Source organism: Streptopelia decaocto (genome assembly GCF_964273445.1).
Source record: "Streptopelia decaocto genome assembly, chromosome: Z".
Lineage (NCBI taxonomy): Eukaryota > Metazoa > Chordata > Aves > Columbiformes > Columbidae > Streptopelia > Streptopelia decaocto.
Window position 1 is genome coordinate 70,421,220 of NC_138657.1, and position 14,680 is coordinate 70,435,899.

The following is a 14,680-nucleotide window of genomic DNA, read 5'->3' on the forward strand; positions in this document are numbered from 1 at the left end:
CAACATAGATTTTCCTAGGACAGTAAGGCAAACACAGTAATGCTAGTGTGGGACTAAGTATGATATGGGTATAAGGTCCATGCCCTAGAGGTTATCCATTTTTACATCTGCTCAGAAGACAGCATTAAGCTCTACCTTATGTGTGGCTTCCCCATTGTCCATATAAAACATTCACCCAGATCAGGGTATCTACTGGGCCTTCTTCTTATAATGTTTTTAAGGACTCATGTGTCTTGTCCTTTTAAATTGTCTTGGGACTATGGGTGCGGGGGATAGGAACACAATAGCATCAGTCTGGCCTGCCCTAAAGAGAAGACGCCCAAGCAGATATGGAGCTAGCTGCACCAGCTAGTGCAAGTCCTATGTGCAGCCCTTTGGGAGGCAGGATTCTCAGGAAACTGTTCAACTTTGGAGCAACTGGCTGTGATCCCAGCTTCTACAATTGCTGAAGCTCCCATGGCCCTGAGAGGAAGAGAGTGGTGAAGCCATCTGTGCACTCAAAGACTATTTTTTTTTCCATGCAGAAGGACATACCTTAATGTCTGGATGCCTTTCTGGAATATGAGTTCTTGCCAAGTACTCAGCAAAAAAGGGAACTGAGTAAAATGTATTGTACTGTGGAAACAGGGTGGCTAACCTGGTCCCTTCATGCCACATATGCTAGGAATTTATTTGACCTGCTCTGGGATGTCTTTGAATATCTCACACAAAAAGTAACAGTATATTAATACATTTCATCCTGTACTATGTTGGCCCTAGATTATTAGTAAAACTTTAATGAGAGAGTAGAGAAAGCCAACAGTAACTGTTTACATCCATTGGTAAACTTAATGTTCTGCTAGTACTAACCAGCGCTGTTCAGGGTTATCAGTTCCTGGAAGAAAAGAACCTGGCACAGATCCTGCTCAAGTGTGGTCTACTATGACAAGAAGAACAAAACAACACTGACACTTCCTTTCTTCACTTCATACTCATGAACTCTGGGAGATGCCTCAGTGTCCTATCTCATCCCTTTGCCTAAAGAGACTGCTTCCATCAGTGGAAGAAAATAAGGGAAGCCTTGGCTTTCTCAAGATATGTTTCCTATGATATCTGCTGTGGTAATTCTCAGGAAGCCTAATCAAAAAGCAAAAACCCAACACCTATAAAAGTCCAGTGAATGTAAACATGGCAAACCATATATTTGAACAGTTGAGAGGAACAGCATTACTGCTGTCAACACATTTCTGAAATGTTAAGGTAATTACCATTCAGACTCCATACCAGCTAGAAAAACAACAACAAACAAACAAAACCCCATAAAACCAACAAACAATCCAACGTTGTTTTCAGCTGTTGTTAATTTTCGTCTTGGCTACAGAAGTTTATACTCGACTGAACAAAGAGGCAGAGAGAAGTCTTGTAGAAGCTGTTTACACAGCACAAGTGGGAACACAGCTGTAAGGGACATGTATGTTAATAAAAGCAGAGGTCTCCATCACTTCACAAGTGCAAGGGAGACTAATATTCCACCTCCTGAAAACCTGTTAACACTTTATATGTAAACTCAGGAGGGATGAGAAGTGTAACATTGGAAAATTAAAAGCAGAGGCCACAAAAAAATTATTTGCAGTTCTATTTCAACAACAGCTCTGAAAATCAGTTTGAAGAGAAGCCTGTAACTCTGTAGTAAGATTAATAACAATTTGCTAAGCTAAGAATATTAGGGAAGTCTGAAGGCAGGGTCCTGAAGGCTACTTCCCAGAGTCTTTCAAAAGGAAACGTGCCTTAAAAATACCAGCACCAGCCCCCAAAGAACTGCATTTGAAGCCAAGCAGCAGTGGCAAACAATTAACATAAGTGATGACGATTCTTCCTTCTTACCTTGGATGTGGAGGCTGTTTGGTTGACAAGAAGGGTTTGCTGCTGGCTGGTATGTCTTTAGAGACATTCCTGCAGATTGTTGAAGGTGGGGAGGCTGTGGAGTCTGTCTCTGCATAGTGGGATGCGGAACTGAAATTCTCTGGGGGCTGATGTGGTGAGGAGAAAGAGCTGGAGCAACAAACCTAGGAGTTCAGAAACACAAATCTGTAAAATCCCGAACAGATAAGAGCTAAAGACTGTTTCTACTTTACTTAGATTACTATAGTGTTTAGTACTTTGCATGTATACAGACTTCTAGAAGAACAGTGTGCAATCCAAATACAGAGAAGATGTATTTTTAAATGGTGACATATCATTAGATTTGACGACTAGGAAATGAAAAGGGTGAATTGCACCCTTGTCATTGAAAACTCCTCTTAACTTCTGTGGGTGGGTTTAAGTCTTAATGGGAGGAGATGCCTCAAGGGGCACCTGATTTCTGCGGCATTGACAGCTGTCTCATTGTAAGGCTTTGTATCAGCTATATCTGTCAATAAATAGCTGTCCTTCCTCACTGGAAGTGAGTGATCAGTTCTAGTCACTAGACATGAGGAGTTAGATATTAGGTTCAGGTTTCGAGTTCTATAAATCTTTGTATGTTACACAGAGCTATTTGAAAACAAACAAAACCAACAACAAAAGCCACAAACAAACAAACAAAATGAAAACACATCCCACCCTCCTCCCCCCTCAACCAACCAAAAAAACAAAGAAAATCCCATATTTTGAAGTGAATTTAATGGCAAGTATTAGATTGCTTCCAGTTGGGCAGAGTCTGACCACATCAAAATGTTGAACTGGACTCCATTCAGACCAAACCTGGTGGTGCAGCTGTCAAAGAGGTTCATCACTTCACTGTTATGTTTTGCACAGCTTTGTCACTACTGGCACTACAGGGATACGCACTGCTTTGAGTATTTTACACAAGGATTTTACAGAATTTGTAAATTTAGCTTTTTTCTACATGTCCTTAAAACGGCATTCTTCAAAGTACATTACACATAGATGCCACAGTCATTTTAGCAGATGGAAAGCTGAGGTTAAAAGAACTCTGGTCTATGCCCCTGATGACCAAACTACCCGCTAGACTAATGGGACCTGATTAGTAAATGAAACAACCTGGTCTCAGGAATGGCTCACGGCCACTTTCTCATCCATGAGAGGAGAGCCAGGAAGGCCCAAAGAAAAGAGTCAGGATATTTCTGCAAAAGGGTGAGTGAAAACTGATGTGGTAGTCCTGTCACACATCAGCTTCCCTCTCCAGTGCTAAAAGCAAGCTGTGAGTCTGTGCCAAGCTAGAAAACCCACCTGCCCTTCTCCGTGGTGGGTGTGCTCGGTGGCTGCTGCTGGGGGGAACTGGTGCTTGCAGTTGACAGTCTGCCAGGATCACAAAGCCTGGATCTGGTCCCTGTTCTCCTGAGATTGGACCACAAGACACCAGACAACTTTTTTTGAAGTTTTTTTTTTCCTCCAGAAGTGTAAGGAAGCTGTAATCTCACCCTGAATACAACAGAAGGTGCAACTGTGGTAGCTGTATTACAGAACACCTCTGGTCAGGGTCATCGTACAGGATATTACTGTAGTTAAATCCAAGATACCTGACAGCTTTTATGCTGAAGCTCAGAATCAGTTTCTGCCACACATTATCTGTGTGATTTCGACTTAATCTGAAATCTGTTTTATACCTTTCCAGTAGACCCATAATTTATATTTGGAGTATAGCAAGTGTCAAAATGACCTTTGGATGATTTACTGCCTACTCAGTGTTCTTTGAGAATCAGATTTTTAGGCATATTAGATAGGGTTTGGATGTCTTTGAGCTGATTTGATATTGACTTCATAACCAATATATTACTTCAGATATAGATGGAGGAAATAAAGATGTTGCTACTGAGTCTCTAATGAGCAAAACATTTCCTTGTTCCAGATAATTGATGCAATGTAGTCTTAAAAACACACTAGGCAGGAAGAGAATAAAGCATGCATGTGTTTCACAATAATGCTAGATTTTCTTTTTTTTTTTTTTTTTTTTAAAGGAGAAATCAATAGCTGTATTGTGATAAGAATATCAGCGGTTTTTAAAAAGCGCTACATCTGCCTGGTTATGTTTCCTTGAGTAAGGACTGGAGTTAGATGTTTGTATAGCCCTCACATAGACTGTTACTTGCTGCCAGAGGTTAAGAGCAATGCCCAGACAGTCTTTTATTACTGCTATTATTTAAAAAATAATGGCATATCTTCCTTGGTGTTTTCAAAACTAATTTGTGAAAATTGATCTCTGAAAAGTGGCTTTAACCAGCAGCCAACAACAGGAAAAAATGCTTTTCAAAATGCAAAGTGAAAAGCAGTTTTACAGATTTCACTTTTAATTTAGAATCCCAAGCCCCCTCCTTTGGCTATACTACTTTGTACAGCCAGACAGGACTAATTTTTAGTAGATTTTAGTGGTCTTCATGATGATTTATTAACCACTTCCCAAATTCGTGGCTTACTGATATGGGTGACTATAGTTATCTACTTTTACTTCCCTTCTGCCTAACAAAAGAGAAACTCAGACTTGTCTCACTCCAGATTTGTCCCTGAACAAATCACAATGTGTTACTGGGGGAAACGGAAATTTAGTTTTGTTCCTGAAACAATCAGGACCAGCTTGTAACCACTGCCATCAAGAATTGTGGCCAAGCCCTGGAGACAATGCCATCAGGAACCAGGTAGATTCTCAGAAAGGTGCCACAAAATCAGAGCAGGAATGTTTCTGGAGCCTTTGAGTAGCTTCTCCCTTTCCAACAGTAGCTATGAAAAAGTGTCCTGCTGAGAAATGACTAGACTTGGTAGTAAGTAAGACAGACGATGAAGTTACCGAAGCTTACCTAATGTGATGAGACTAGTTAAAACAGTACACATATAGGGTTCTTTTTAATGACCAATACTGGTCATGGCTACACTCAAAAAATATTTTACGCTAGTATTTGCTGACTGAAGCTGGCCCAAATGTAAACTACATGCACAATCAAAGCAACATGTGGAAAAGGAAGAGAAGAGGAAAGCTAATAGTATATCTATATAGTATAAATGGTGTATTTATAGACTATTTATAACTATTCATACAGTTTATTTTAGCATGGTTGGCCCCCTGGAAATGGCCATTTAGTGTGGTAGAGAAAGAGCTTTTTATGTCTCTGTAACAAGGATATATACAAGGTGTTTCTTCACCCAGGATCTCAAGTGCTTTGAGACTCCTTGACATAAGAACTGGATGTGCTGAGTTGTTTGGGCATAAAAGAGCTAGAGGGGTTATTTTTATAGGTGAAGAAAATACTGAGAACTGGGTGGCAGAGAAACCATTTTTGTTAAACTTCCCACCAAGCAGAACTGCCATTGCAATCCAAGACAGTGGAGACAGGTATTGCAACTGTGAAATCAAGCTGTCACTGTTTGAGCTGACTGGAAACAAGCAAAGCAAGAAGAGAAGTACCATTCAAAGCTCTGCCTGACTTACAGCTTTCACTCCCTTTTTTCTATGGGAATTCGAAAGACTTATCACCTCGGAGTTATTTTGGCTGATGTTCTTCTAGGCTGGAAGTCTTTCATTTAATTTCACACTCCCAGCCTCAGGAAGCTCATGGAAATACACGACTGGCCCAGGAACATCGAGCGATTCCTGTATAAGCACAATGTCCAATAGACTTCTCCCACTTTCACTGCTTGATGTCTCCAAGAGCTGTCACCTGCATCCACTTTACAGAGCTCTCTGTAGCTAAGAAGCCAGCTCCCCTTCCTAGGGGGAGAAGGAAGAGCAGGAAATTTGGTCCATGACTGGAGCCAATGTGCTGATAACCAGAAAAATTCCAGGTCTCTTACAGATTTCAGTCTCATCTTAAAAAAAACCACCTTTGACTCATTGTCACTGCTTCACCTGGCCACCTTCTGAAAGAGAATAGCAGCTCCAAGCTGCAACAAGAGCCTGAGTTTTTCTTGCCTTTTATTTTTCAGATAATGAAAACGGCAACAGAGAACACAAGGCAGCATCCCAAATCTTTCTGATCTTCTGTCCTCCTTTCTCAATGCTTCAAACATCACCCTGCAGAAGCAAGGAACGCAGGAAGGCTGGGACACTGGCATTGTGGAGGCAGAACTGCAGAATGATTGATTGCAAGACAGACTTACAAGTGAGAAAGACTACAACAAAGGAAAGCTGGAATCACATACCTTCTTTGTGAGGAAATCTGGAAGTCGCTAATCTAATTGCTATATATGTACACACATGCGCATAGACCTAATTATGGTTGAAAGAAGTAATACGAAGAGTTCACGTTTCAAACTGCAGACAAAAATTGCCAACATGCATTTAAAAAGAATATAATTTGGCAGCCAATCACATTGATTTGGTGTCTGAAATATAATTTCTGATCTTTTGTTTTTAGCACTAATGGTACCATGAAATCCCCCTCACGCTTCTGGCTTTCCTCTCTCAAATTCTCTTTGTGTGGCCATATTCATAGCATATCAGAAAGCACATTTTAAATATGAGTATAAAGATTACCTTGAATCACTATAGAAGAAGTGCAAGGGCTAACTTAATTAAAAAAATACATTGTGAAGACAAACTTACTCTAGCCCTTTTTTTGTAGTCAAAGAGAATCAACTTTGTCAAACAGGCCAGAACTGCTAATCTATTCTAGGAAACAGGAGTTAGAACTTCTGACTGCCTTTTGGTAAATGAACTAAGTAATGCCAAAAATGTCTGATGCAATTTTTTTTTTTTTTAAACAGAATAAAACATATTAGAAGAACCCAAATACCAAATAACCATTTGGGTTACAGGGCAATAGGTCTGTCAATTTTTCTATCCCTAGAGGGTTAGTAAATTTCTGTTTTCCTGCTTGTAAATTTTCAGAGTTGTAGAAAAAGAGATTATTCTTGCTAAATTTAGCAAAAGATCATTACTTCATATGACATCAAATTCTGTGTTTTCCCCTCCATGCTACAACCTCCTTTCAGACAGTGATAAGGCCTTCCCTCAGCCTCCTCTTCTCCAGGCTGAACAGCCCCAGTTCCCTCAGCTGCTCCTCATCAGACTTGTGCTCCAGACCCCTCAGCAGCTTCATCACCCTCCTCTGAACTCTCTCCAGTATTTCAATGTCCTTCTCATGATGAGGGGCCCAAAACTGAACACAGGATTCAAGGTGCAGCCTCACCAGTGCCGAGTACAGGGGGACAATCACTGCCCTGGTCCTGCTGGCCACACCAGTTCTGACACAAGCCAGGATGCTGTTGGCCTTTTTGGCCACCTGGGCACACTGCTGGCTCATGTTCAGTCACTTGTCAATCAACACCCCCAGATCCTTTTCAGCCGGGTACTTTTTGGCCACTCTTCCCCAAGCCTGTAGTGCTGCTTGAGGTTGTTGTGACTCAAGCGCAGGACCCAGCACTTGGCCTTGTTGAACTTCATACAGCTGGCCTCAGCCTGATGATCCAGATCCCTCTGTAGAGCCTTCCTACCCTTGAGCAGATCAACACTCCCACCCAGCTTAGGGTCATCTGCAAGCTTACTGAGGGTGCACTCGATCAGCTCATTCAGATAATTGATAAAGAGATTAAACAGAACTGGACCTAGTACAGAGCCCTGGGGAACACTGCTCGCCATCAGCTGCCAACTGGATTGGGCTCCGTTTACCAAATGGTGAACCTTCATTTTGACAGAATATTTGTTAAAATATATATTGAAAAGAAATCATCTGCATAAAAATGATGCAAGAGGTTAAAACATAGTTTACCTATGATTAATCCATACTATCCTATGGCACAAAATGCTACTAGAAGGAATTGTTTGAGGAAGGAATATGTAACTAATATGTTGGATGCAGCCATATCTTCGTCCCCTGCTTTTTCTCTTTGCACTGAGAAGTAAAGCGTGTGCCACCATTTAGACAACATCAATCCTTATTCTGTTGTAATACAGTATTCTGTAACCCAACATACTGCCCTGTAACTTAGTCCAGGTAGCTACCAATGACAATCAAATAAACATGGTTTCAAAGTACTTGTAAGGAAAGCGTAGCTTTTGCCAAGTACAATTTTGAAAGAGCAAGTGTCTTCCCTTAAAGTCATGAAAGCATTCATTTGACCAAAATAACAAAACCCTAGATTTTTTACATACCTACAATACAGAATGTTTCTCTCCAATGATTTTTCTGTTGCAAATTATTTTTTAAAGGAAGGGATCTTCTCCCACAACAGAAATATGTTGGCCAACACAAACCAAAATTTTTATCAATAGTTTTGTTCAGGCACTGAATTTGCACTTGTTCAGCTCTGCCTCACAACCGCAAAGCAATGATGCCACAGTGGGTTTCTATCTCCATGCTGCCTCAGGGGAGTAGATTGCATGTGCGAGTAGACTTTAATTTTATATCCTTCTTTTCTATCATTAATAAGTGTCCAAAAATCCTTTTCATGCTCAAGCTTTAGGAACACAGGAACTGCCACTTCGGATTAAACCAGTGGTTCATCTAGCCCAAAGAAGGGATGGCATGAAGAAAGAACAGCCTCTCTGCCCAGCATCACATACTCTGGTGAGAAGAAAAAGAATTTAAATTGGATTTAAGGTGGATTTTGAGGAAGGAAAATGTGAGGGGGCATCTCAACATACAGATTCCCTGGAAACAGAGATATATAGAGTGTTTCAAAAACATGGACCCAATTTCAAATATACAGTGATTTCAAATTTGGTCCATCTTTTTGAAATACCCTGTATAACTTTAAAACGTCTCTCAGCACTTTCTGTGGCTGCATTCTATTAGGGAACTGAATTTCTTGCAAATGCAAAGAAAAAGAGTGCCCTTAAAAAATGTGGAAATAGGGTCGAGAAAAATTCCATGCTTTGCTAGGTCAGCTCTGGCTCAGGTTCAGTATCAGACTTGCTGCCATCTCCATTCTTTAGCATCTATCATGTGTATGTGTCATTTGCCCACTGACAAAAAAAGTGATAATGTCTTAGCAGACAATCCTCCAAAGTGTCTCATGTCTGGAAAGAAATTACTGTACTGATTCCAAACCCACATTGTTAAGGTCTTTAAGGACTTTCTTTGAGGCAGCTCATATATGCCACAAAGAAAGGGCTTTGTAATATGTGAAGATTGGATGCGTCAGCTCCCTAGTTAGAACCACTCAGAGGCTTTTGCTTCTGGAAGTCTGGCTTGGAGCTACTTATTATTTTATAGCAAAAGTATAAAAGGAATATAACCGCACACTCAAATAAGCAAAAAGAATCACTATTGTGGAACTTATTAGACCATTACAGTAATGATAAACTGAACAGGTCAGTCCTAAGTCCTTCTTTCCAGCTTTCAACAGTCTCTAGCAATTCCTGTGAAGCCAGGATGTGTCATGCTGCAGGGACACACCACGAGCTCTGCCTCACAGGAAGGTGAAAAATCATCTGGAACACCAAATTCTGGTCTCACATCAGTTAACAGCCTACTTCTTGCAAAAAAGCAAGGAATAAAAAGCAGAATTGCATAATCCAATAAATAATAAATAGACTGATATTTCAAGCATTTGGCATCATCAGTTTTGAGGCACTGAGCTGGACATGTTAACTATGCCATATAAAAGTCACATTTTTTTAATCTGAATTTTAATTAGATCATTTTTTCAGCTTCCTTGAATGCCTATGTCATCTTTTATTATAAAAATGAGTGAAAAAGAAGCCAAGTACATATGCCCTTTTATACAAATGTTTTTGGGTACTATTACCATTTGGTACCTTAACAGTTGCCATATTTCCTACTGGGGGAGCACTGAAAGTTAGTACCAAAAAGATGAAACAAACAAAATGTAAATCTGCGTTTTTATTATGCATGTTTTCTCCTTTGATAAATGAAGTTGCTTCTTGTATCCAAACTCTTTATCTGACTTGTACATTGAGTTTTGTTCACAGAATGAAAGCAGTGTAAGATGTTTGATTCAGTTTCTCACATTGCTAAGGCTTAATGAAATCCACACTTTCCCATCATCTAGGTGGAGAAAGATACAAAAGAAGCCCTCTACCCCATGGTACCTGGAGATTTACGGAAAGTGCTTATTTCCTTCTGCTTCTCTCACTCACAAACCTGAGCCCCCTGTCCAGAATGGAAGGGGAACATGACTGGCCCCAGAGCCACCCAAGCAGCCAGGCCAGGTGGATCAGCTTCACCCCGAGCAAGGCGAATGCTGGGCAGCCAGTCCCAGCTCCGGAATGACCTCAGGCACTCACAGCATGGGAGGAACAAACCCCATGCTTGCACCCCTAAATCCTGCAGCCCTCGCCATGACAAGACTGAGGCAAACAGGGTGATGGCACACCTTCCAAATACACTGTTTTTGGCACTTTCCATACACAAGAGTTGGTTTGTTCTGTTCACATTTTCACAGCTATCATCAGACCCGTGAAGTGGTGTAAATGACAGCCAACCTGCAGGGCCCCGTGAGTGGACTCTATTAGATACAGATTCTGAACTAGTTTTTCTCTTAAACATTTCTCTTAATTTGTACTAGATATTCTGTAACCAAACCAACACTGCTGTAACGCTTTTTTTCTTTCCTGAATTTAAATTGCCATTTGTCATGTTACCTAAATGAAGATACTGGCACTTTTTTTTTGTTTGTTTTAATTCAAAGTAGCTCCACCTATGGGAATTAGCACTTGAAGCCTTTTTAGAGAGAGTGTATACAGTTAACATATGAGAAAGAAGTGTATGACACTAGTTTTTTACTGTTGTTATTCTGCAGAGTCTTGTAGTATCCTGAGGTCTGTAATGGATTCAAGTCATGCTCTAAACGTGTCTGCCATGGTCCTGCACCAGTGAGTGCCTCAGAGATGGGTTAATAGGAGATCACTGTTCTTATAATGAAATTTATGTCTGTAATAATTATTTATTTGTTTCTACCTGCCACCTCGTGCTCTGACACTTGTTGGATATGAATGTTGAACAGTTCACACACTGCAGAGAAAACCATACAAGGAAGGAAAAGACTCTAGTCAGGCAAGAGAACGCGGGCAGCCCCACAGTCTGCACAGAGGGTTAGGGCAAGGGAAAAAAGATCAGGATCCTGTGATGAAAGTGGGGAAGAAGAACTAAACCACTAGATGAGCTTCAGTGACAACTAAACAGCTCCATCCCAGAGTGGTGTACAAAAAGCTCAACAACTTCCAGTGGCTCCAGATCAGGCTGAATTCATGCATGCAATCTGAAATGGAAAAGTACTTTCACCTGTTGTCAATCCCTGAGCCAGCATGTTCTCCCATCTTCCTGATACAAGCCAGAGTGAGTACTGCTTTCCTCCAAACAAATTATGCCCATTTATCAGTAATTGAAATCTAGTGCATGTTCTTTTCAGGTTTATAATTGGATACTTTGTGCTCTCCAAATTACTGGCATTTCTGTCACTTAAGGAAATTATACACTTTGAAATACATTAATGAAATACAGTAGTTTATCATTTAGAGCACTGAAAAACAGGGAGATTGATAAAATAATGTTTAGGTATCTGTATGCATATAGTAAGAATTCAGTATTTTATGTGATGATGTATCTTACTGACTTTTCCAGTGAAAACCTTTTTGCTTAGGCCTCTTAAGTCTTGTGATCTGGTAGACTTCCAGTTCAGTGAACTAAGTAGAAACCTATAATACCATACACTACACAAGTAATTGGAAAGATTGCTGAATATAATTTAGGGAATGAATAAACATGCAAATTAAACCACTTACAAGCAATCTGCTTTCACATCACTGAAATATCTAAAATCATGGAAACAGCAAAGGCCAGGGTGTTTGTACATAGCCAGTATAAAATAAATCATGACTATGAATCAAGCTCTCAAACCAGTGAACTAAAAATTCTTCCATCACCTGTTAGTCTTAATAAAATACCAAGAAAAGAAAAGAAAGAAAAAAAAAAAGAAAAAAAGGAAGGGAAGGGAAGGGAAGAGAAGGGAAGTGGAAAAGTTCCTGCAGAAATACTTAGTATAGAGCAAATACTGTCAGAATATGACTCTCCTACCACAAGTAAACAGAAACATGAATGTCAGGGCCCTCATTCTGTAAATTGTGGCTGGGGTCCTCTGAAGTTTAGTGTCCCATCCAGTAGGGCTTTCCTTGCTCAGAGCATTGGTGGAGATGAAGAAAGGATGGGAGAAGTCCTTGAAATGGAGATGGATGGAAAGCTCCCTGCCTGGGACAGGATAAGAGCCCTTTTCCTCTCTCTCCCTCCCCTGAATAAACCCATACCCAGAGGTAGCCAGGGACCACCACCACCAACTTTCTGCACACCGATAATTCAGACTGCACCCGTCCTGGCAGCTCTGAAGGCAGGGCTGCCCCAGGCTCAGGGGGAAAAGCCGGAGCTGGTCTTACCTCTCTGAGTCCGCAGCTGAGAGAAGAGGTAACTGGGGGGTAGGATGGAGAGGACTACCCTGTACGTTCTGTCCTGGGGAGGGGTGGCTGCTGGGGTGGGACAACGACACTGCCCCAGCTCCTGTTCCACTTCGACTTGTCTGTGTGCTGGGGAACACGGCTGCTGAAAGCAAAAGGAGAGAAATAACCCTCATCAGGCAGGCGATACCATTGATAACTGCCCAAACACTAATGGGTAACACCTTCCCTAAAGCTGTAGTGCCAGTTCTTAGCAACTGTTTCTTCTCAAGTGCTCTTTTCTGTCTGAAGTGGAGGAAGAAAAACACATAATAAAAAACTAAATAATTTTTGCTGTTCCCAAATGATACTTTCATAAAACCAGGCATGACATGGCTGTGCACCTTGTCTTGGGAATTTTGTCTGAATAAGGCTACAAATCTTCTACAGCTTTCTGTTGTACAAGAGGTGGCAAATACTTCCTAAGATATATATTTTTAGAGCTAGTAAATAGAAAGCACAGTTTTGTAAACAGTGAAACACCTTACACATTTTCCCCTCAGCTGTAAAAATCCCAAATTTATTGAAAAGGGCACCCTAAACTCAAATATTGCTATTATTTCCCCCAAACTACCCAGTAATGCATACAAAAATTTTGAACGATCATTAACAGTTTCATAATTTTCTATGAGGCTGCTCTTGTATACATTCCGAATAAGGAAAGGTTCTAGATGATTAAACAAAACACAATACCAGACTACCTCCAAATGTCTTAACTAGTAGACCCTGAGTCCCATAACTATATCTTCAGGAATTCTTTAAATTAGGCAGTCAGAAGGTGAGACATTCATTACCAAATCCCTCTGAAAATCCAGTTACTCAATTATTTTTACTGACATCTGTGTCAGGTGGCTTATGTCAATGTTGAATGGCAGCCAAATACATTATCTTAAATATTTTATGAACCCCGAGAACAAATTAGATAGGCTGTCTACAACACGAAAATGATCTCTCACTGTTTGGTTGTCATAACTTCCAGTCACTTTATAATAAAGTAATGTTTAAGCTTAGTTTACAGAGTAAAAGTCTACCTTTAGAACTTACGTTACTGAATGTTGCAGGTAATGATTCAAATTTATTTATAAAATCTTAGAATTTAAACCAGCTCTCCAAAGGGCATTGTCACCAGTAAAAGATCCTTCTAGGCTAAAATACCTGCATGGATGCTGCAGTCCTAGCAGAATAAACATTATATTAGGAGTAACCCCAGCTCATGAAAATTATTTCACAGGTCACCATTTTGAATGTTGCTACCCAAGGTCAAAAGGGTAAAGAGTCCACCTCATCTCTAAGTCCTCAGCCTATTTCTGGAAAGCCTCTTTTCATCCTCACAAGCCAGTTTTCGTGCCCTACTAGTTGTTCACCAGGCTAAGTCAGACATAAGGCAAGACTCAGAGGTTTGATTACGCTGTAGCCTCATTAGCGGCAGTCCTGGATATCTCCCAGCTGATGGAGACGACAGATGGTCCAAGATGACATATAGGAAACCCCTTTGTGAATAAAAACTTATAATACAGATGGCAGCAGAGGTAACGTCAAAGTTTAGGGAAAGCTGTCACAAGCCACACTGGTGGACAAAGCTGGAGGACAAACCCCTACCACGTGGCCAGGAGGACCAAAAAAAACCCCAGGTGGCTGTCCTTGGCCTTTACCGTTTGTTAATTTTCATATGGACCAGGGCCTCCTAATCACAATCCAAGTGACAACAGACGTCTGAGAGTAGAAGGCACCTCAGACCTTAAGAGAGGCACACAGGATGCAGATCCCACAGCAAGGTAACTTTTGTTGTTTATTCGCTTTGCTCATGCACCCCAAAAATCACTCTCTCCACACCCGTCTCTCAGAGTAGCATCTAGAGAAATGCAGAGGGGAAAACATAGGAATGGCCTTTTGAATTTATTTTATGCTTACATGCAGTGCAGAAGAAAATACTGAAAAACAACCAAACGCACATTCTGGCAGAATAAGGAGAGAGAATATTTAACAAATCAGTACAATGCAAAAGAAACCCTGATTATCTAAATAAAACCAGATACTATTAAAATTACTCCATTCAAAAATGGGGTAACTTGCATTTTTTCCATCAGGAAAACATTAAAATGTGTAAGAAAATACAATGACTTAGTTTCCCAATACTGTGAGCTTTGAGTATAAAAAAAAATCAGGAGTAAAAAGGCTGGACTATGACTGGGTCTCCAGCATAAAGAAGCAAGTGCTTTTCTTCCCTGTCATAGCTGATCTCTACCAAAGTGCTGATATGGATTTCAGGCAAGTATTTTTTAAGTTGTGCTTGCACATTTCTAGTTGGTCCAGGCTGCAGTG

General features: G+C 40.6%; 1 protein-coding gene across 1 annotated transcript in view; it reads right to left on the reverse strand.

The window, feature by feature from the left end:
• The window catches only part of GLIS3 (GLIS family zinc finger 3), a gene marked incomplete at its 3' end in the record, with an annotated part of 128,819 nt that overhangs the window by 9,214 nt on the left and 104,925 nt on the right, over positions 1-14,680 (reverse strand). The window contains exons 6-7 of the mRNA XM_082075013.1: positions 12,302-12,464; positions 1,864-2,045 (exon numbers count right to left, since the gene is read on the reverse strand). Of these exons, the coding sequence (XP_081931139.1) occupies positions 1,864-2,045; positions 12,302-12,464 (345 nt within the window). The remainder of the gene's footprint in view (positions 1-1,863; positions 2,046-12,301; positions 12,465-14,680) is intronic.